The sequence below is a fragment of the Esox lucius genome, chromosome 23 (assembly GCF_011004845.1).
Source record: "Esox lucius isolate fEsoLuc1 chromosome 23, fEsoLuc1.pri, whole genome shotgun sequence".
In the NCBI taxonomy this organism is placed as follows: domain Eukaryota; kingdom Metazoa; phylum Chordata; class Actinopteri; order Esociformes; family Esocidae; genus Esox; species Esox lucius.
Window position 1 is genome coordinate 2,389,668 of NC_047591.1, and position 24,492 is coordinate 2,414,159.

General features: G+C 43.5%; 1 protein-coding gene across 4 annotated transcripts in view; it reads left to right on the top strand.

Moving 5' to 3' along the window:
• Positions 1–566: 566 nt before the first annotated feature.
• Positions 567–24,492, top strand: part of aldh1l2 (aldehyde dehydrogenase 1 family, member L2) — a 51,582-nt gene continuing 27,656 nt past the window's right edge. Inside the window, exons 1-7 of one of the 4 annotated variants that reach the window (XM_020043002.2) lie at positions 567–751; positions 3,049–3,193; positions 5,350–5,463; positions 5,857–6,091; positions 11,110–11,275; positions 11,437–11,538; positions 14,481–14,570. In XM_020043002.2, coding sequence (XP_019898561.1) covers positions 704–751; positions 3,049–3,193; positions 5,350–5,463; positions 5,857–6,091; positions 11,110–11,275; positions 11,437–11,538; positions 14,481–14,570 — 900 coding nt within the window. In that variant the 5' untranslated portion in view covers positions 567–703. Of the gene's footprint in view, positions 752–3,048; positions 3,194–5,349; positions 5,464–5,856; positions 6,092–11,109; positions 11,276–11,436; positions 11,539–14,480; positions 14,571–24,492 lie in introns of those variants that run through there. The other 3 variants (XM_010904351.3, XM_020043003.2, XM_010904353.5) reach the window with 3 other exon arrangements.

Below are 24,492 nucleotides of genomic sequence, written 5' to 3' on the forward strand. Positions count from 1 at the left end.
CTGTCAGTTACATTTCTTGTTATGAAATAATGTTTTCGAAAATGATTCTAGCATTGATAGAATCATAGAAATTCTTTATTACAAAAACGTTTGACTTGATGACTGAATGAGAACAGTTAGAGCAGGGCTTGAATGTTTGGCTAATATATCAGTGCATTTGCCTAGGACAATGAAAGGGCAGAAGATAAAGTGCCATAACTTAAACACGAAAGTATCACAAAATGTGCCATCCTGTTCTGTCTGTTTCATTAAGTGAAAAAGTGAATTAGGTAAGATTACCTAGATGTTTCAGAAATAATAGCTAAATAAACAGCATGTAAAGGCAACTTAACAGGAATAACTGCCAGGATGATCAACTAGCTAACATATAATAGAAAATGAATTAATGCATAACATTCAAGCAACATACAGTAGCTCTAGGAAAAACTCAGTGTACACTATCCGTAACACTATCGAACACTACGAACGATTTTAAGTGAAACGCACCGAAATATGAATTACAGTAAACGCGTGAAGGAAGTGGGATTCGTGAGCGCGCACGTACACTGTAGCTCGTACTCGCCGGTTGTCGTGTAGACGCTGACTCTGCCACTGTCTGTCATTACTTGCGAGGCAGGTGTCTCTCCCACTAGGAGGTTGCACACGTTCACAGCCCACATTCGAATATTTGTTATACTTTAATTTGTGACAAATTATCGCCGTCATGTTGTGGACAGCCAACCAAATCATAAGGAAATTATCTACCAGCTCTGTGAGTAACCTTGTTTATGTTGCAACCCCTTTCCTCCCTTAATGCCATCTGAATCTCAGGATATGTTGTCATTAATCTAATGCATGAATTGTGATTAATTCATCTTTGACGGGGTCATCTTCATGTACAATAATGACCCGGGCTCTGATCTGCCAATCTTTGTGTGCTCTTCTATTTTCTTCACAGTCTGGTGTCCACAGTAGCTGGCTGTCTAACCTTATTCCAAACACAATGCATGCTTGACAGTCAGATTCTGCGGTTTGTGATGTGACGTGCGAAATTATTAATGGTATTAACATGTACAGTGTGAAATTGTATTTTTGCAACCATACAACGGGATATGTCTTAGCCAAATTGCCACGTTAACATGCCGATTGCGTCGATCGCTGAAAGAATTTGCTTCCACTGTACAGCTCTAGAGTTGCATCAGCTACGGGGAGACCAAATCGATTACAGCGGCTTAAGCGACACGCTTTTCACAATACCAAAACATGCAGGCGAACTCGACTGACATAACTTCACTCTCAGGATAATCTCAAGGAATAATGTCTGATGTATTTTTATATAAAGTTCTGTCTAAAACAACGCCGCTGCCCTATTAATGTAACCGTAAAAATCGCTAAGCATGGGCGTTTGAGTCGGCTGATGGTCCAACACATAGCCATGTGCTGGAAAAGTATACACTAACATCTTGATGTATAACTTTCACAGAAGTCTACATTAGGCTACAGCACACTGCAAACACATTGTTATTACTAAATAACTTCTAACTTTACATGTTTACATTAATTTCCAGTCAGACACATGGTGTGGAGGCATTTTAACTTTTAAACGTCCCATTTTACATATGTAACTTAGCAGATGCGTGTATTAAGATCGAATTACAGTAGTGAGTACACACATTTCCATCTGTTTCTTTGCTGGTCCTTGAGACGGTAGCCATGGAGTCAATACTGGGTGGGGGACCAAATCGGCCAGTGGTCCCCCCCAGAAAAACATTAGAACATTTAAAATATATATTTATAAGAATCTTAATCATCAATATTTGCACAATCTGATATTGCCTTGTTGGTGTTGCTCTGAGTCCCGGACCATCATTGCAACTGACCTGTAGCCTTTGCCTAATCCTAACCTCAGTTGTGCCAACATTAATTATGAAGTCTTAGGAACAACACCAACACCGATCTGTTTATTTGTACACATTCATTGTGTACACAGTATTTTTTGCACTTAAAAAATAAAAGCATTTTACTGGTATATGCTGTGGCTGAATTAACATGGGGGGCAGGAAAGTAATATCCTAATGTCTTTACTAGTGGACACTCGTTAAAAGTCAAGGTCTGAAATCATTGCCAGTCACTATCAGACCTCCATTGATATGTTAATTCCTCACAGCAGGGGGTGGGATTGTAACAATGGTGAGGTTTGCACTATATGTCTTAATGCCCAGAGGTGGGGTTTCCTTAAAAATAGGGAAGAGTAGAAGAATGTCCCATGCTGGAGCTGTTGCCAGGATTCTAAGTGTCCTTGACTGTTGATAGTTCCTTTGTGGATCCTCTTTGTGAAAAGTGATGACATAAACCGGGTTTGGAGTGTTGAGTAATTAAAGACTGTAGTTCTCACAACTGACCTGGAATTGGCAACATTTGTAAGAGGTGTCAAGATAACTAGGACTACGAAACGGGTATTTGGCGCAGTGCCACTGCAGCTTGGTTGACTACACGTACGGCAACACCACTTGGACAAACCACATGCAGAACTGCAGTGAACCGTAATACTAGAACCAGTAGTAATAATAATGGCAATTTAAGTTTAGTTATGATTATGATTACATTTGCTAATGATTTTTTTGGACGGCGGTGCATGATTGCACATTTTTGTTGTATTTTTACAATTTATAAATCAGTATAGGGGGGGGGGGGGGGCATTTTGAGCATATTTGAATATTGGGGGGGATGTGTCCCTCCAATATACAGCTCTGGACCTGCACCTTTTTCCTCACTCAAAACCTTCCTTTTCAACTTTTTGGGAAAGGAAAGAAAAAAATATTATTTCCAGAGCTGTATATTATAATTATGGCCTTGCTATGGGTCCCACATTGCAAGCACCATGTTATACCAACTGAACAAGAGAAAATCTTGGGTTTTTATTTAGCAAATTACACATCTAGAAAGTTTGGTTCAAAGCCTGAGGGGTGGGAAAGATGTGTTTTTATCAAAAAGGCCAAATGCAATATTACTCTGTGTCAGAAATTGTTCACACCCCTCAACTAATATGCTTTCATTTCTTCCTTCCAGAATTACTACCAAAATAAGCTGAAGTTGGCTCTGATTGGCCAGAGCCTGTTCGGACAGGAAGTGTACACCAATATTAGAAAGCAGGGCCACAAGGTGGTGGGCGTGTTTACTGTTCCAGATAAGGATGGCAAGGCAGACCCTCTGGGTAAGTATTGACACAAGGGGGGGGGGCATGAATGGAGAGAACTTTTAGCCCTTGCACTAGCCTAACTTCGCTGATACATATGTAATTTAATTAAATGTACTAAGTATAACTGAGTTATGTGGTACCACCTACCCTAAGATGAAGTTGCTCTGGAAGAGTGTGTCTGCTTAATTACTAAATAATAATAGTATAATAAGACATCAGAAGTATGAAATAAAACATATGGAATCATGTAGTAACCCAAAAAAGTGTTAAGCCTTGGCTAGGATCTAAAATTTTGACTTAATCTGTTTCTGCAAAAACAGCCCGATGCTTTTATATTGTCCCATCTATGTAATATTTGAGCAAAGTTTTACAAAAAAATTGTGAAAGAGCGGGGAGGTGAGGAGAACCAAACAGACCCATGCCACCCCAACCGATGCAGACTGAAATTAAATGCATCTTTTGAAACCAGATGCACCAACAAATGACAGCAGACGTTTCAGCTCACAGCTGCTCCTGATGGGTCCCCTCATCATGTAAATGTCTGATTGCCGGTTTCTTTGTTTCATTGTGTTGGCCAAGAAGAAGTAATGAGCGAGAGTTGGGTGTTTACCCAACTGTCGATTGAAAACTCCCAGGTCAACTCCCAGGACATGAAAACTCCCATGTCAACTTACCAGACTATCAATGTTTTAAGCATCTCTTCATACTGGTTCTTATCTTAATTAGGAAAAAAAATCTTGATTATTGTAGTATATAATTATATTCTTTAAGTTTATTTTTGCTAAATGAACAAGGTTATCTGTTCCATAATCCCCAGCACAGCTCCAGCACCAAAGCCAAGGGCCCCCTCAAGGGGGCATAGCGACCGACAAAGCTGTATAACACAAAATTAAATCATATAACATTTTCAGTTGTGCTCATAAGTTTGCATACCCTTGCAGAAATTGTGCAATTTTGGCATTCTTTTTGAAAATATGACTGATAATGCAAAAAAAAGCCTTTTATTTTAAAGATAGTGATCATATGAAGCCATTTATTATCACTTAGTTGTTTGGCTCCTTTTTAAATCATAATGATAACATCACCCGAATGCCCTGATCAAAAGTTTACATACCCTTGTGAATGTTTGGCATTGTTACAGACACACAAGGTGACACACACAGGTGTAAATGGCAATTTAATGTGAATTTCCCACATCTGTGGCTTTTTAAATTGCAATTAGTGTCTGTGTATAAATAGTCAAGGAGTTTGTTAGCTCTCACGTGGATGCACTGAGCAGGCTAGATACTGAGCCATGGGGAGCAGAAAAGAACTGTCTAAAGACCTGCATAACAAGGTAATGGAACTTTATAAAGATGGAAAATGATATAAAAAGATATCAAAAGCCTTGCAAATGCCAGTCAGTACTTTTCAATCACTTATTGAGAATTGGAAAATTCAGGTATCTTGTCAAGTTCTTGTGACAGATTTTTTTGTATCTCCAGTAACAGGGGGCCCATTGTGATTGGACACTGGGGCAGTGTTTGTTACAAAAGGTGTGAAAATAGGTTTGGGTCCAGCCTCAATCGCTATGGTCATCTTCCTTTGTTTTCTCCAAACCCTGTCCTTTCAGGATGGTTTGTTAAGGGTAAACTCCCAACTCTCGCTCATTACTTCTTCTTGGCCAACACAATGAAACAAAGAAACCGGCAATCAGACATTTACATGATGAGGGGACCCATCAGGAGCAGCTGTGAGCTGAAAACGTCTGCTGTCATTTGTTGGTGCATCTGGTTTCAAAAGATGCATTTAATTTCAGTCTGCATCGGTTGGGGTGGCATAGGTCTGTTTCACAATTTTTTTGTAAAGCTTTGCTCAAATATTACTTAGATGGGACAATATAAAAGCATCAGGCTGTTTTTCTAGTCTACGACTAGAAAATCAAGCATGTTTTTTTAGGTCATAGACTAGGCTTAATCTGTGATGGCAAATTCAGCCACTACTGCAGCTCTGTAAGTTACTGCCTCATTGTAAGGTACAGCAGTGGGATGTACAGATTGATTAAGTGTCACACAGGGTTGGTGGGGTGTTTTTTTCTGAATGTCGCACTCCAGCGGCTCCTTGTGATTGGTCAGGTGCCTGCATGTTCAATTGTGGTTGTCGGTAGAGCAATGCACTCTCTGCCAGCGCAGATGTGCCGGTGACTACTTCCTGGTTCACCGAGGAGTGTGATAAGGAGCAGAACGGCTTGCAAGATGCGCAACGGAAGACATGTCTTTTCCCAAACCCACTGGGGAGTTGCTATGGTGAGGCAAGGCCATACATTTGAATAAGACATAATGAAATTGAGAAGATAAAATTTTTTAGAGGTATATATAAAAGAGAGCTTGACCATGGTCTTCTTATCTCCTACCATTATGCTTAGCACACAGATTAGAACAGGTGCCAACATCTCGACTGGCCCACAAAAATGCACTGTGAAACACGGTGCCCCCAGCTGCTCTGTAGCTGGTGGATAAAGCCAAAGGGTGGGTTTCATGTGACCCTAATTAACACCAGTCAGGGAGAGCTGACCTTGCCTGGGAAAGAACTGAACCTCCAAAACACCCATCTCACTCAGATAAACTCACTTGGATGATCCCCTCTCGCATATGCCGCATGGAGGACATACGTGTCATCTCTCCCCCCTCTCCCTTCAGCGGTAGCGGCGCAGAAAGATGGTACCCCAGTCTTTAAGTTCCCCCGGTGGCGAGTCAAAGGGAAGCCCATCCCGGAGGTGGTGGAGGCTTACAAGGCAGTGGGGGCTGAACTCAACGTCATGCCTTTCTGCTCCCAGTTTATCCCCATGGAAGTGATTGACCACCCAGCCTACGGCTCCATCATCTACCACCCCTCCATCCTGCCCCTGCACCGTGGGGCCTCTGCAATTAACTGGTAAGAATAATGGGACAGGGCTTCAATATTTATTTTTGAAGTATGCATGTGGACAAAGCGTCTATAGATTTGTGTGGCATGGTGGTCAATTGCCAGGGTTGTGGGTCTGATTCCCAACGGGGGGTCAGTATGAGAGTGCTCACTACTGTAAGTCCCACTGGATGAGAGCGTACGCTGCATTATTTGGATAGGTTTGTGTATTGGTCAGCGAAATAAATAATAGGTTTGTGTAGCTTCTACAGTGAGGGGAAAAATTATTTGATCCCCTGCTGATTTTGTAAGTTTGCCCACTGACAAAAAAATTACCAGTCTAATTTTAATGGTAGGTTTATTTGAACCGTGAGAGACAGAATAACAACAAAAAGATCCAGAAAAACGCATGTCAAAAATGTTATGAATTGATTTGCATTTTAATGAGTGAAAATAAAATGCTAATCTGACGGGATATACAGGTGCTGGTCATATAATTTGAATATCATCAAAAAGTGTATTTATTTCAGCAATTCCATTCAAAAAGTGAAACTTGTATAATGCATACATTCATTCGACACAGACTGATATATTTCAAGTGTTTATTTCTTAAAATGTTGATGATTGTAACTGACAACTAATGAAAACCCCAAATTCAGTATCACAGAAAATTTGAATATTATGAAAAGGTTCAATATTGAAGACACCTGGTGCCACACTCTAATCAGCTAATTAACTCAAAACACCTGCAAAGGCCTTTAAATGGTCTCTCAGTCTAGTTCTGTAGGCTACACAATCATGGGGAAGACTTCTGACTTGACAGCTGTCCAAAAGATGACCATTGACACCTTGCACAAGGAGGGCAAGACACAAAAGGTCATAGCTAAAGAGGCTGGCTGTTCACAGAGCTCTGTGTCCAAGCACATTAATAGAGAGGTGAAGGGAAGGAGAAGATGTGGTAGAAAAAAGTGTACAAGCAATAGGGATAACCGCACCCTGGAGAGGATTGTGAAACAAAACCCATTCAAAAATGTGGGGGAGATTCACAAAGAGTGGACTGCAGCTGGAGTCAGTGCTTCAAGAACCACCACTCACAGACGTATGCAAGACATGGGTTTCAGCTGTCGCATTCTTTGTGTCAAGCCACTCTTGAACAAGACACAGTGTCAGAAGCGTCTCGCCTGGGCCAAAGACAAAAAGGACTGGACTGCTGCTGAGTGGTCCAAAGTTATGTTCTCTGATGAAAGTAAATTTAGCATTTCCTTTGGGAATCAAGGTCCCAGAGTCTGGAGGAAGAGAGGAGGGGCACAGAATCCATGTTGCTTGATGTCCAGTGTAAAGTTTCCACAGTCAGTGATGGTTTGGGGTGCCATGTCATCTGCTGGTGTTGGTCCACTGTGTTTTCTGTGGCCCAAGGTCAACGCAGCCGTCTACCAGGAAGTTTTAGAGCACTTCATGCTTCCTGCTGCTGACCAACTTTATGGAGATGCAGATTTGATTTTCCAACAGGACTTGGCACCTGCGCACAGTGCCAAAGCTTCCAGTACCTGGTTTAAGGACCATGGTATCCCTGTTCTTAATTGGCCAGCAAACCTGCCTGACCGTAACCCTATAGAAAATGTATGGGGTATTGTGAAGAGGAAGATGCGATACGCCAGACCCAACAATGCAGAAGAGCTGAAGGCCACTAACAGAACACCTGAGCAGTGCCACAGACTGATCGACTCCACGCCACGCCACATTGCTGCAGTAATTCAGGCAAAAGGAGCCTCAACTAAGTATTGAGTGCTATACATGCTCATACTTTTCATGTTCGTACTTTTCAGTTGGCCAACATTTCTAAAAATCCTTTTTTTGTATTGGTTTTAAGTAATATTCTAATTTTCCAAGAGACTGAATTTGGGGTTTTCATTAGTTGTCAGTTATAATCATCAAAATTAAAAGAAATAAACACTTGAAATATATCAGTCTGTGTGGAATGAATGTATACATTACACAAGTTTCACTTTTTGAATGGAATTACTGAAATAAATCAACTTTTTGATTATATTCTTATTATATGACCAGAACCTGTATTATGTTTGATTACCATCCATATGCCAGTTGAAATTTGTACACAGCACAGAATAAACACAGAAATATTGTTGTTCTCCTCCCAGACTCAATACCACCAGAACCACCCCTTTTGATTGACTCTCTTAACCGCTTTCACTGCACCAGAATGTCTCTGGAACACAGGTGTCCATTAAGCATCACCTTTCCCTGCTCTGATCTCAGATACTGCAGAATCCAATTACTCATCACTCAGTTGTACCAGCGTTGTTCTTGAGATGTTGAGCTCCCTAATGGGTTTGTACAGAGTTTGTCTGGAAATGCAAAGGATGGAAGCAACTTCTATCAATGTGGTCTTTAATGACAGCACATTTCCCATGTCTTCTTTAGAAATGTAGTTCTGGTGTCCATCCTAGAATAACAAAATTTAGCGATTTTATTTACAAGGTTACATTAATCTACACTGAACAAAATTATAAACGAAACACTTGTTTTTGCCCCCATTTATCATGAGCTGAACTCAAAGATCCAAGACTTTCTCTATGTACGTAAATGGCTTAGATAATATCAAGATGCTTATTAGAAAGCATGATTATTGCACAGGTGTGCCTTAGGCTGGCCACAATAAAAGGCCACTCTAAAATGTGCAGTTTCACTGTATTGGGGTTGTCCGAAAACCAGTCAGTATCTGCTGCAACATGAGGTGCTGGTCATGGATGAATGGCACAACAATGGGCCTCTGGATCTCGTCACGGTATCTTTGTGCATTCAAAATGCCATCAATAAAATGCACCTGTGTTCGTTGTCCATAACCCGTAGCCCATCGCCACCATGGGCCACTCGATCCACAACTTTTATTGTGGCCAGCCTAAGGCACAGCTGTGCAATAATCATGCTGTCTAATTAGCATCTTGATATGCCATATCTGTGAGGTGGATAGATTATCTCAGCAAAGGAGAAGTGCTCACTAATACAGATTTAGACAGATTTGTGAACAATATTTGAGAGAAATAGGCCTTTTGTGTACATAGAGAAAGTATTAGATCTTTGAGTTCAGCAAAAATAAATGTTGCGTTTATAATTTTGTTCAGTGTAATACAGTGGACACTGACGACACTATACAGCTTTGACTTGCAGCCATGATGGCATGATTCGCCGCAATAGCTACAGGTGATTGCGCATTCTAATGTTTTTCAGATCTGGGTAACCGATCGTTCCATTGCCCTGCATTATTTAAGAACTTACCAATCTCAGTGATGTGGTCGCTGAGCTCAGTGAAGTCCTGCTGGTACCTAAAGAGTGAAATATTACATACATAACTGAAACCCCTGCTGATAGAAGACTACAATTTCACTTTTGACTCACACTGTGATCAAGAACCTCACTCCTTTTACAAACTATGACTACTAAGTAACATGTCTTTATGCATTAGCTAGCCAATGGTAGCTAAAACCGCACATGATACATACTAGCTACAAATTAGCCATCGCTATTAATTAAAAAAATGTAAACTCAATTTCAGGACTTACCGAGAGCAATGGTGTAGTGGCTGTTTCGCAGTGGTGCCTGGTGTAGTTCAATCCTGAAGAACCACCCCAATGCAACCGCCCTTTCAATCACCTGGATTTGCTGTTTTGATGTGGCCAATTACCGTAATGGCAGTTTTATTCCGTTTTGAAGATTTAAATTGTAAATGTATATTTAACATTTACACTTAATATTTATGTTTAACATTTATATTTAACATTTATATTTAGCATTTACATTTATATTTAACATTTACATTTAATATTTAAGTTTATATTTAATATTTACATTTATATTTAACATTTACGATATTGTTGTATAATTTTGAGTTATTGCAGAACACTACTCTTGGAAAAGTTTGCATGTATTTACATTGATTTCTCACTAAATGTTTGAAAAAGTTACAGTTGAAAATTGTAGTGCATTTTTTGTACATTTGGCAATGCTAAATGTGCAAAAACTGAGCAGGATTACAGAATGTGCAACAATTTACAGACGGCACCCCATAGTGACTGCAGTCGTTCAGCCAGGTGGACAAACAAAATGCATCTTCGACCATTTTGATAGTCTTCTTTCCCACCTTTCGACAGTTGTCCTCTCTCGGCCATCTTGACTTTCTTTTGTCTTTGCTGTTTTTGTTCTTGTTAGTGTCTTTTTTCACACTATGATATTTAAACATTAGTGCATGCGCGTCAGAATCTGCAGTCATGTTGTATTTGTATAACTGGACAACATTATATTTGACTTGTACAAGTCACTGTATAACAGACAGGTTCCACACAATAAAAATGGTGGCCTTGACAGGGGAATTAACTAGGGCTTGGTCGACTACCAAACGCTTTTGCAATCTTGACTGTTCGTTGTATGACTCACTGTTCATCTGTGTCCATAACCAAGAACTCCTTCAGTTAGCAGTTAGCTAGTTAGCTCAGAAGTTCTGTCGAAACAGTTGATCTTCAGTAGAGTCAATAAGATTATCCATCCGGTCGCGGCAACATACTGTTAGAAATCAGCCATTTCATATAGTGGTTGACATAATGATCATGTACCCGGTCATCAAGGGAAAGAGTAATTCAATTATTTATTACAGCATTTGACTGTCTGTTGGTAATGATGTTACAGACTCTATACTTGGTCTTACAAACTCATTCTCATCTAACTCAATCTCAAAGGACGTCCGGTGGTATCTCTACTTTATAAACAATGCAATCCAGAATACACATCACAGTACGTTATGCCCATTGGCTGATTAATGTTGCACTTTGACTGAACATGACTTCCTGTGTCAAACATTCATACCTTTCAACAAATGTGATGTAAAAGTATGCCATTCTCTCACTGTACTCTAAGCATTTGTCATGGTTAAGTGCCCGGTTTTATGTATGACCCAATTCCACATATAGCATCCTGGTTTGACATATTACATTTATTCTGTGGCTATACTAGTTCTGGATCCCTGTTCTCCTCAGGACTCTGATCCAGGGGGATAAGAAGGCTGGGTTCTCTATTTTCTGGGCTGATGACGGACTGGACACGGGTCCCATTTTGCTCCAGAGAGAATGCCCAGTGGAACCCAACGACACTGTGGACTCCCTCTACAACCGCTTCCTCTTCCCAGAAGGCATTAAGGCCATGGTAACTATAGAAATTCATCATCACCTTCAGCTCATCCTTAGCGCACAACCAAGATAGAACAAAAGCTCTATTAGTAAGTCACTACAGCTATCACTTATATGATTTTTACCGTACCACTGACATTAACTTTGCTTTGGGGTTGGTGCTTTGCTGTGGGGCAGGTGGAGTCAGTGCAACTTATCGCTGATGGGAAGGCCCCGCGCATCAATCAAACTGAGGAGGGTGCCAGCTACGAGGGCATCCAGAAGAAATCCAATGCCAAGGTAAGAAACTGAACATGATAGGCCTAAAAACAGTATATACAGTAACAGATGCTGCGGAAAGTGTCACCTGTTTAAGGCTGTTTGTAGGGAATGAAGGAAATAGAAACAGAAAGTGAGGATAGCCACTGAACCAATAGCCACTGAACCATCGAATAACAATTGAAAAGAAACCAGTTTAAGGTTGGAGCTTATTTGTTCTTGATCTTGATCTTTCACGGTTCTTGCCCAAATTATCATCAAATTATTAATTTGCAGTGTTATAATAGAACAACATCCATTCATTACACAGTTTGGAGAATTCTTGTTTAGCATGTGTTTGATGTACAAGGCCCAGAATTGGGCAGAGGGGATTTCAGTATAAAGGAGAGGGCAAGGGCTTGTTGAAGTGGATGGGGGTGTTAACTTACTAAACCCCATAGCACTGGCCAAGGTAGCTGGATTTATTTTTAAGCTCCGTCTTCCAAGTGTTGCATAACAGACAGTGGGGTTCAATACTAATACAATGGGGAGAACAATTATTTGATACACTGCCGATTTTGCAGGTTTTCCTACTTACAAAATATGTAGAGGTCTGTAATTTTTATCATAGGTACACTTCAACTGTGACAGACAGAATCTAAAACCAAATTCCAGAAAATCACATAGTATGATTTTTAAATAATTTATTTGCATTTTATTGCATGACATAAGTATTTGATCACTTACCAACCAGTAAGAATTCCGGCTCTTACAGACCTATTAGTTTTTCTTTAAGAAGCCCTCCTGTTCGCCACTCATTTCCTGTATTAACTGCACCTGTTTGAACTTGTTACCTGTATAAAAGACACCTGTCCACACACTCAAACAGACTCCAACCTCTCCACAATGGCCAAGACCAGAGAGCTGTGTAAGGACATCAGGGATAAAATTGTAGACCTGCACAAGGCTGGGATAGGCTACAGGACAATAGGCAAGCAGCTTGGTGAGAAGGCAACAACTGTTGGTGCAATTATTAGAAAATGGAAGAAGTTCAAGATGACGGTCAATCTCCCTCAGTCTGGGGCTCCATGCAAGATCTCACCTCATGGGGCATCAATGATCATGAGGAAGGTGAGGGATCAGCCCAGAACTACACGGCAGGACCTGGTCAATGACCTGAAGAGAGCTGGGACCACAGTCTCAAAGAAACCATTAGTAACAACACTACGCCGTCATGGATTCAAATCCTGCAGCGCACGTAAGGTCCCCCTGCTCAAGCCAGCGCATGTCCAGGCCCATCTGAAGTTTGCCAATGACCATCTGGATTATCCAGTTGAGGAATGGGAGAAGGTCATGTGGTCTGATGAAACAAAAAATAGAGGTTTTTGGTCTAAACTCCAGTCGCCGTGTTTGGAGGAAGAAGGATGAGTACAATCCCAAGCACACCATCCCAACCGTGCAGCATGGAGGCGGAAACATCATTATTTGGGGATGCTTTTCTGCAAAGGGGACAGGGACGACCTGCACCGTATTGAGGGGAGGATGGATGGGGCCATGTCGCAAGATCTTGGCCAACAACCTCCTTCCCTCAGTAAGAGCATTGAAGATGGGTCGTGGCTGGGTCTTCCAGCATGACAAGACCCCGAAACACACAGCCAGGGCAACTAAGGAGTGGCTCCGTAAGAATTATCTCAAGATCCTGGAGTGGCCTAGCCAGTCTCCAGACCTAAACCCAATAGAAAATCTTTGGAGGGAGCTGAAAGTCCGTATTTGCCCAGCGACAGCCCCGAAACCTGAAGGATCTGGAGGACGTATGTATGGAGGAGTGGGCCAAAATCCCTGCTGCAGTGTGTGCAAACATGGTCAGTGTCTACAGGAAACGTATGATCTCTGTAATTGCAAACAAAGGTTTCTGTACCAATTATTAAGTTCTGCTTTTCTGATGTATCAAATACTTATGTTTTGCAATAAAATGCAAATGAATTATGTTGAAATCATACAATGTGATTTTCTGGATTTCTGTTTTAGATTCCGTCACTCCCAGTTGAAGAGTACCTATGATAAAAATTACAGAAAACCTGCAAAATCGGCAGTGTATCAAATACTTGTTCTCCCCACTTGTTATGTGTAATACTAGAAGGAACTATCTAGGACCAGGACAGATTCCTGTGTTCTGAGAAAAAAAGGATGATAGTCAATGATATACAATCTTTATGCACTAATACAAAAATAGAAATGCAAGAAAACATATGCATCTGTATAGCTTCGGGAGTGGACATAAAAATCTGATTTCATTTATTAGGCCAAGCATAATAAAATAAGCAGTCTGCCATGCTCAATGCAAGTCCCCTATAGACTGAAATGGGCAGAAATTACTTATTTTACAAAAAACTTTACAAAAAGCCCTAAAAACAAGATTATTATGCTAATAATATATTGTATTTTATGAACAAAAAACATTTGCAAGGACCAACTTTAACTTCAACAACATTCTTGGTAAAGAAACAGTTAACACATTTTTCTTATGAAAGACATTGGATCAGGACAGAAAATTACAAATGACAATATAGTCAAAAGTTGTTTAAATGTCTATTTCAAATACTGCCCATCTCTGCAAATAGGAAACTTCACTGGCATGATTTTTGTTAAGAGTTTTGACCACTATCCTATTATATTTAGGGTACAAACAACCATACAGTATATTAGTTGTGGCTTTAAGACATTATTATGACAGTTTATTCGTTGACAATATTATTTGCCAAATTATGAATGAAGGACATGAATAGACAGGGCAAACTTTGTAGTAAAATTGACACAGTGGCAGAAAACAAAGCAGGATCATACATAGGACCTCATGTTTACCTAGTCAGAATCATAGAGAATTGATCAACGCCAGTGGATGCGGAATCATGTTTGGCCTCTCTGGTTCCTAAGAATGTATTAAAGAAACATCTGACTCTCTCAATCCTCTATGTTACCTCCAGGTCAACCTAGCTCAGCCAGCAGAGGCCATTCATAACTGGATTCGTGGCCATGACAAAGTTCCCGGGGCGTGGTCGGTCATTGATGGTCAGGTGCGTTCCGTAACATCCATGCACATACTGATGCACACACAGAGGTGACAAATTAAAGGAAAAAACTACATAAAGTGTATCACCAAGGTGTTGGGCCTCGACAAGCCACGAGAACAGCTTCAATGTGCCTTGGCATAGATTCTACGTGTCTCTGGAACTCTACTGGAGGGGTGGTATATAATTCTTCCGAAAGATATTCCCTCATTTGGTGTTTAGATCCTTTCTGCTTGCTATCCTGATCCAAAACCGAGGTCAAATGGGCCATACCATACCATACCATCTTCTTCCGCTTATCCGGGGCCGGGTCGCAGGGGCAGCAGTCTCAGCAGGGATGCCCAGACTTCCCTCTCCCCAGACACTTCCTCCAGCTCTTCCGGGGGGACACCGAGGCGTTCCCAGGCCAGCCGGGAGACATAGTCCCTCCAGCGTGTCCTAGGTCTTCCCCGGGGTCTCCTCCCGGTGGGACGGGACCGGAACACCTTCCCAGAAAGGCGGTCCGGAGGCATCCGAAACAGATGCCCAAGCCACCTCAGCTGACCCCTCTCGATGTGGAGGAGCAGCGGCTCTACTCTGAGCTCCTCCCGGGTGACCGAGCTTCTCACCCTATCTCTAAGGGATCGCCCAGCCACCCTGCGGAGAAAGATCATTTCGGCCGCCTGTGTCCGGGATCTTGTCCTTTCGGTCATGACCCAAAGCTCATGACCATAGGTGAGAGTAGGAACGTAGATTGACCGGTAAATCGAGAGCTTCGCCTTGCGGCTCAGCTCTTTCTTCACCACGACAGACCGATACATCAACCGCATTACTGCAGAAGCTGCACCGATCCGTCTGTCAATCTCCCGTTCCTTCCTTCCCTCACTCGTGAACAGGACCCCTAGATACTTAAACTCCTCCACTTGAGGCAGGCACTCAAGTGGAGGAGTCAAATGGGCCTACTCAGCATTTTTTATATATGCCACAGATAGAGATGAAACGGTATGAACATTTTATATTACGGTTATAGTGACCAAAATGATCATGTTTCAGTTTTATTGCAGTATTGTTAAAATGTGCTGGAAATGTTCAAAAAGTACTCATATTCACACTGAAATCATATCACCAAGTTTTATATCGGAAACCAACAAACAAATAAAATTAGAAGCACTATGAACTTAGTGTGCATAAACATTAAAATAATTAACATAAAAAATGGCACCATGTGGTTATGACAGATGATAGTCTCCCTAATGCAGGTTTTAATGAGCACAACCTTAAGCAAATCAAATGTGCATATAAACACAACACAAGTAAAGCAATGTGCATGTAAGAACAGTACAACCATATCTAAACAAATCCAATGTGCAGGTGTTAAAATAACGACATAAAAATAAGTAAACAAATCAAGTGAACTGACTGTATGTCCGATCTCTCCTTCATGAAGAAATAAGGTGCTTCTGGCCAAACGTACTGTATGTATGCATCTTATGTTCACTTGAGATTAAAATGTAAAATTGTCAGCATATATACTTCATGCCGTTTTATGTACCTTGCATTCACGATAAAGTAGTGGTGGTGGTCGTGATGATTGAAGAGATGTTAAAGGAAAGGTTAGCTATTTTTAACTTGGGGATTTTTTTTATGATTATCTAGTCTTGGACTCTGGAGACACTTATTTTGAATTATTTCAATTTTGAGTTTGTTTGATTTTTAAAGGAAGCCTATCTCTGGGCTACAATGGAAGTGAACGGGGCAACCGATATAGCGTTCGAAAATACACCAATCAGCCATAACATTATGACCATCTGCCTAATATTGTGTAGGTGCCAGTTTTACCGCCAAAACAGCCCTGACCAATCGAGGCATACTTGTAGTTCATTAGGCACTCCACTAGACCTCTGAAGGTGTGCTATGGTATCTGGAACCAGGACATTAGCAGCAGATCCTTTAAGTCCTATATGTTGCGAGGTGGGGCCTCCATGGATCGGACCTGTTTGTCCAGCACATCCCAGATGCTCCATTGGATTGAGATCTGGAAAATTTGGAGACCAAGTCAACACCTTGAACTTGTTGTGTTCCTCAAACAATTCCTGAACCATTTTCACTTTGTGGCAGGGCACATTATCCTGCTGAAAGTGGCCAGTGCCATCAGTGAACACCGTTGCCAAGAAAAGGTGCACATGGTCTGTAACAATGTTCAAGTAGGTGGTACATGTCAAAGTAACATCCAAATGAATGGCAGGACCCAAGGTTTCCCAGCAGAACATTGCCCAAAGCATCACACTGCCTCGGCCGGCTTGCCTTCTTCCCATAGTGCATCCTGGTGCCATGTGTTCTCCAGGTATGCAACGCACACGCACATGGCCATCCACATGATGCAAAAGAAAATGTGATTCATCAGACCAGGCCACCTTTTCCATTGCTCCATGGTCCAGTTCTGATGCTCACGGTTGTAGGCAGGAGTCAGCATGACTGTTCTACGCAAGCCCCATACGCAACAAACTGCGATGCACTGTGTGTTCTGACACCTTTCTATCAGTACCAGCATTAATTTTTCAGCAATTTGAGCTAAAGTAGCTCGTCTGTTGGATCGGACCACACAGTACCTGTATTAACTGCACCTGTTTGAACTTGTTGCTTGTATGAAAGACACTTGTCCACACATTCAAACAGACTCCAACCTCTCCACAATGGCCAAGACCAGAGAGCTGTGTAAGGACATCAGGGATAAAATTGGAGACCTGCACAAGGCTGGGATGGGCTACAGGACAATAAGCAAGCAGCTTGGTGAGAAGGCAACAACTGTTGGAATAATTATTAGAAAGGTTCAAGATGACGGTCAATCTCCCTCAGTCTGGGGCTCCATGCAAGATCTCACCTCGTCGGGCATCAATGATCATGAGGAAGGTGAGGGATCAGGCCAGAACTACACGGCAGGACCTGGTCAATGACCTGAAGAGCGCTGGGACCACAGTCTCAAAGAAAACCATTAGTAACACACTACGCCATCATGGATTAAAATCCTGCAGCGCACGCAAGGTCACCCTGCTCAAGCCAGCGCATGTCCAGGCCTGTCTGAAGTTTGCCAATGACCATCTGGATGATCCAGAGGAGGAATGGGAGAAGGTCATGTGGTCTGATGAGACATAAATAGAGGTTTTTGATCTAAACTCCACTCACCGTGTTTGGAGGAAGAAGAAGGATGAATACAACCCCAAGAACACCATCCCAACCGTGAAGCATGGAGATGGAAACATCATTCTTTGGGGATGCTTTTCTGCAAAGGGGACAGGACGACTGCACCGTATTGAGGGGAGGATGGATGGGGCCATGTATCGCAAGATCTTGGCCAACAACCTCCTTCCCTCAGTAAGAGCATTGAAGATGGGTCGTGGCTGGGTCTTCCAGCATGACAAGGCCCCGAAACACACAGCCAGGGCAACTAAGGAGTGGCTCCGTAAGAATCATCTCAAGATCCTGGAGTGGCCTAGCCAGTCTCCAGACCTAAACCCAATAGAAAATCTTTGGAGGGAGCTAAAAGTCCGTATTGCCCAGCGACAGCCCCGAAACCTGAAGGATCTGGAGAATGTATGTATGGAGGAGTGGGCCAAAATCCCTGCTGCAGTGTGTGCAAACATGGTCAGTGTCTACAGGAAACGTATGATTTCTGTAATTGCAAACAAAGGTTTCTGTACCAAATATTAAGTTCTGCTTACCTGATGTATCAAATACTTATGTCATGCAATAAAATGCAAATGAATTACTTAGTGTGATTTTCTGGATTTTTGTTTTAGATTCCGTCACTCACAGTTGAGTACCTATGATAAAAATTATCATTACAGACTTCTACATGCTTTGTAATTGGGAAAATCTGCAAAACTGGCAGTGTATCAAATACTTGTTCTCCCCACTGTACGTGCCACCCACTGACAGGTGCCATGATAACGAGATTATCAGTGTTATTCACTTCACCTATCAGTCTCATAATGTTATGGCTGATCGGTGTGTATGATACATTCGTTTTTCCAAAACGGGAAGGCCCAGGTATATTGATATAGGTCTTTGTATGTTCTCCTGAATTTTTTTCTCCAAAACTAGCATTGTATCATTGCTTATGTTCTATGTGAAACCACAAAATTTTTTCTTAAACAATGCACTACATCAGAACAAATGTAAACTTCCACACTCAAGCTAACTGCGCTGTTGGTGGGAGTGGTGCTTTTTCAAAACACAGTTAAACTACAGGGCTGAACCCCCGATTTGAATGTACTAGCTAGCAACAATCTGAATATATGGGAATTAATCTACAATGTGCGGTTCCCATTTGTGATATTAAAATGAAATCTAGCTCAAGGATCACTTTTCATAGTCTTCTGTTCTCTGACCCTGAAAATATGGCTCAACGTCCTACAGGTTTATGTAAACACCCCAGTCGATCAACTTCATTTGGCTGATAATCGGGGTTTGCGGGGAACAATTTGATATTGTTGACTTTACTAAGAATGTCCAATAACTTTTTTTTTTAATATGTCTCTTCCCCATGTTGGACATGCAGCGCAAAGAAACAGCCCTGGAGTACAGGTATTTGGGGCCAAATCCTATTCATTAGCCTACTATGAAATGAAACCTACTTTGGGAAGGAAACATTCATTGCAATTATAAGAGGAGCCCGAGTTTTTTCGAAACACTGTAGGAAAATAACTGACACGGCTGATCCAAACAGGAGAAATCGTGCTAATGCTAGGTAGTAATAATTTCAGTACCTCCACATACCAATGGCGCTGGAAATGGCTTACGACAGTATTATCCAAATAGCTGTTACAGTACATGCCTATTTGCTGTGATGGTGCGAGTGCAATGTGTGCATAAAAATTAGGCAGTGAAAAAAGGAAGACAAAAACCAGAGCAAAACTTTTTCAAGACTTTATCTAAACATAACACACATCACGTTTGGAAGCAAGAAACAATAATCTGTGATCCCCTGTGACAAACTGAACCAACATATACTGAACTAATGACTAAGTAAAAACAGGTGCGTCCGCGGGGTACGCTGCTGCCATCACTCTCCGGCCGGTGGTTAATACACTGGCGAGGTGGAATGCCAGATAGCAAGAGGAGCTGCGGTGCCATGCGGAGCTGACGTCACACTTACAGATTTCAGAGTTTTCTGTTTGGTCCCTCTGGCCTCTGTCCTTTTGCGGGACTGCGCAAGCAGAGCCGGCCAAGAAACAAATACCTCTTACTGACTGACTGAGTGACTGACCGACCAACCAATCGATCCTTGTTAAATTGCGTAGTGGTTAGAGACATGGACCTGCAACCAGCAGGTCCCTCGTTCGAATCTTGTCACCGTCAAAGCAAATTATGCATTAGGATTTGTTCCGGATCGATAAACACTTTGCTGGCTACAACCTTCAGTAGCTGTGTTATAGCAAGCCTAAAATAAAACTGTTCACGGTTATATTGCGACTATTTCTGGTGTATTATCGAATTACACATCTGTGCATGCGTTTTGGGTCAGGATAGACAAAAACTGCTCTGGCTACAACCCTCAGTAGCTACGTTACAGTAAGCCTTTATATAAAATTGTTCAGTTATATTGCAAATATTTCCGGTGGACTTTCGAAGTACGCATCCGTGCATTCTTTTTGGGTCAGGATAGACAAAACTTCACTGGCTACAACCTTCAGTAGCTAATTTATAGTATGCCTAATATAAAACTGTTCATATTACTACTATTTCTGGTGGATTTTTTAAGTATGCATCAGTGTATGATTTCTGGGGTTATATAGGCTGGATAAAAACGCTGTGGACAGTAAAAGAGTAGGAGTTTCCACGATTTTCTCATCTTTTCACTTGATGAAAAGGTCAGTTATCATAATCTATATTGATAGTTATTGTATCAATGTCATTCACGAATGAGGAAAACAACAAATGTTTTTGTGCCATATAATAACTTTGGCTGTGTTAACTTCATATTCAGTCTCACTAGCAATTGCATCTTATGACTATTACAAGTAGTAACTTAGATACTAATAAGCCTATTACTGGCTAATTAGCTGTTAAAGCAGCCAGTGGCATAAGCAATACATTTCATAGATGCTATTTGTGGTGGAGGTAAAGTTAATAAGAAACGTTAGTCAGTTTAACACAATGCTTAATGGTGTCTAGCGAAATATTCAAACTTGGTGTGACGTTAATGTGTGACAAAATGATCTAATGTCGAGATGCTATACCAACACTGGATACATGTGTAGCACGATGGTGTAGTGGTTAAAGACACAGCGACTCATGTGGGAGACACAGGTTTGAATCCAGTGAGGGCGACATTATTTATCACTTAATTGTGGGCTGGCTGAACTAGGCTTTTTTGGTTTATTCCAATTTATTTTGGGGACGTGGAAGGTTTCCAAAACAGCTCGGTTTATGAGAGCCTAAAAGTCTCTGCCGTCTGTTGAACATAATGGTGCGGATTGCGACTCATCCACAGATGCATCTAGGTTCTCGATGGCATTCGGTAGCAATAAATACAAATTCTTACAGCACAAACTATCCTCGTTACTGGGCGTGTGCTTGCACCTCTGGCAAGAACACCAAATGTCCCCTGAGGTTCTTGGACTGGCCTAGGCCGCGACATTGGGTAGTTGCAGATCTTCACCTCTCCTCTCATCCATTGCTTCTAATTCTTTGTCTGTATACACTGGCTCAAACCTGTAGGCATTGCCGTAAAAGCAGTGGGCTTCTTTAGGCATGCAGTCTTCTTGGTGTTCCATTATACACTCACCTAAAGGATTATTAGGAACACCTGTTCAAATGCAAAGCATTTGTGAAGCCACAACACGCACAACCTTGAGGCAGATGGGCTACAACAGCAGAAGACCCCACCGGGTACCACTCATCTCCACTACAAATAGGAAAAAAAGGCTACAATTTGCACAAGCTCACCAAAATTGGACACTTGAAGACTGGAAGAATGTTGCCTGGTCTGATGAGTCTCGATTTCTTTTGAGACATTCAGATGGTAGAGTCAGAATTTGGCGTAAACAGAATGAGAAGGAGCCTGAGATGGTGCGTGAGGTTGAGAGGTTGAGAGGTTCCGACTAGAGGTAGTCGGGATCACCTCTACGCACGGCTTGGGCTCTGGAACCACACTCCTTGAGAGAGGATGGACTCTTCACCACTCTGGAGTTGCCCATGGTGAGAGGCGGCGGGCTGGTGTGGGTTTGCTTATAGCTCCCCAGCTCTGCCGCCATGTGTTGGAGTTTACCCCGGTGAACGAGAGGGTCGTTTCCCTGCGCCTACGGGTCGGGGATAGGTCTCTCACTGTTGTTTGTGCCTACGGGCCGAACGGCAGTGCAGAGTACCCGACCTTCTTGGAGTCTCTGGGAGGGGTGCTGGAAAGTGCTCCGACTGGGGACTCTATCGTTCTACTGGGGGACTTCAACGCCCACGTGGGCAACGACAGTGATACCTGGAGGGGCGTGATTGGGAGGAACGGCCCCCCTGATCTGAACCCGAGCGGTGTTCAGTTATTGGACTTCTGTGCTAGTCACAGTTTGTCCATAACGAACACCATGTTCAAGCATAAGGATGTCCATCAGTGCACGTGGCACCAGGACACCCTAGGCCGCAGGTCGATGATCGACTTTGTTGTCGTTTCATCTGACCTGCGGCCATATGTCCATATGTCTTGGACACTCGGGTGAAGAGAGGGGCGGAGCTGTCAACTGATCACCACCTGGTTGTGAGTTGGATCCGATGGCGGGGGAGGAAGCTGGACAGACTCGGCAGGCCCAAGCGTACTGTAAGGGTCTGCTGGGAACGTCTGGCCGAGTCTCCTGTCAGAGAGATCTTTAACTCCCACCTCCGGCAGAGCTTTGACTGGATCCCGAGGGAGGTTGGAGATATTGAGTCCGAGTGGACCATGTTCTCCACCGCCATTGTTGAAGCGGCCGCTCGGAGCTGTGGCCGTAAGGTCTCCGGTGCCTGTCGAGGCGGCAATCCCCGAACCCGGTGGTGGACACCGGAAGTAAGGGATGCTGTCAAGCTGAAGAAGGAGTCCTATCAGGCCTGGTTGGCTTGTGGGACTCCAGAGGCAGCTGACGGGTACCGACAGGCCAAGCGGACTGCAGCCCGGGTGGTTGTGGAGGCAAAAACTCGGGCCTGGGAGGAGTTCGGTGAGGCCATGGAGAAGGACTATCGGCTGGCCTCGAAGAGATTCTGGCAAACCATCCGGCGCCTCAGGAGAGGGAAACAGTGCCCTACCAACGCTGTTTACAGTAGAGGTGGGCAGCTGTTGACCTCAACTGGGGATGTCGTCGGGCGGTGGAAGGAGTACTTCGAGGATCTCCTCAATCCCGCCGTCACGTCTTCCATTGAGGAAGCAGAGGATGAAGGCTCAGAGGTGGACTCGTCCATCACCCGGGCTGAAGTCACCGAGGTGGTTAAGAAACTCCTCGGTGGCAAGGCACCGGGGGTGGATGAGATCCGCCCTGAGTACCTCAAGTCTCTGGATGTTGTGGGGCTGTCTTGGCTGACACGCCTGTGCAACATCGCGTGGCAGTCGGGGACAGTGCCTCTGGGATGGCAGACCGGGGTGGTGGTCCCTCTTTATAAGAAGGGGGACCGGAGGGTGTGTTCCAACTATAGGGGGATCACACTTCTCAGCCTCCCCGGGAAAGTCTATGCCAGGGTTCTGGAGAGGAGAATACGGCCGATAGTAGAACCTCGGATTCAGGAGGAACAGTGTGGTTTTCGTCCAGGCCGTGGAACACTGGACCAGCTCTATACCCTCTACAGGGTGATGGAGGGTTCATGGGAGTTTGCCCAACCAGTCCACATGTGTTTTGTGGATTTGGAGAAGGCATTCGACTGTGTCCCTCGCGGCATCCTGTGGAGAGTGCTTCGGGAATATGGGGTCCTGGGTCCTTTGCTAAGGGCTGTCAGGTCCCTGTACGACCGAAGCAGGAGCTTGGTCCGCATTGCCGGCAGTAAGTCAGACTTGTTCCCTGTGCATGTTGGACTCCGGCAGGGCTGCCCTTTGTCACCGGTTCTGTTCGTAATTTTTATGGACAGAATTTCTAGGCGCAGCCAGGGGCCGGAGGGTGTCAGGTTTGGGGACCACACGATTTCGTCTCTGCTCTTTGCGGATGATGTTGTCGTGTTGGCCCCTTCAAGCCAGGACCTTCAGCATGCACTTGGACGGTTTGCAGCCGAGTGTGAAGCGGTGGGGATGAAAATCAGTACCTCCAAATCCGAGGCCATGGTCCTCAGTCGGAAAAGGGTGGCTTGCCCACTTCAGGTTGGTGGAGAGTGCCTGCCTCAAGTGGAGGAGTTTAAGTATCTAGGGGTCCTGTTCACGAGTGAGGGAAGGATGGAACGGGAGATTGACAGACGGATCGGTGCAGCTTCTGCAGTAATGCGGTCGATGTATCGGTCTGTCGTGGTGAAGAAAGAGCTGAGCCGCAAGGCGAAGCTCTCGATTTACCGGTCAATCTACGTTCCTACTCTCACCTATGGTCATGAGCTTTGGGTCATGACCGAAAGGACAAGATCCCGGATACAGGCGGCCGAAATGAGCTTTCTCCGCAGGGTGGCTGGGCGATCCCTTAGAGATAGGGTGAGAAGCTCGGTCACCCGGGAGGAGCTCAGAGTAGAGCCGCTGCTCCTCCACATTGAGAGGGGTCAGCTGAGGTGGCTTGGGCATCTGTTTCGGATGCCTCCGGAACGCCTTCCTGGGAAGGTGTTCCGGTCCCGTCCCACCGGGAAGAGACCCCGGGGAAGACCTAGGACACGCTGGAGGGACTATGTCTCCCGGCTGGCCTGGGAACGCCTCGGTGTCCCCCCGGAAGAGCTGGAGGAAGTGTCTGGGGAGAGGGAAGTCTGGGCATCCCTGCTTAGACTGCTGCCCCCGCGACCCGGCCCCGGATAAGCGGAAGATGATGCA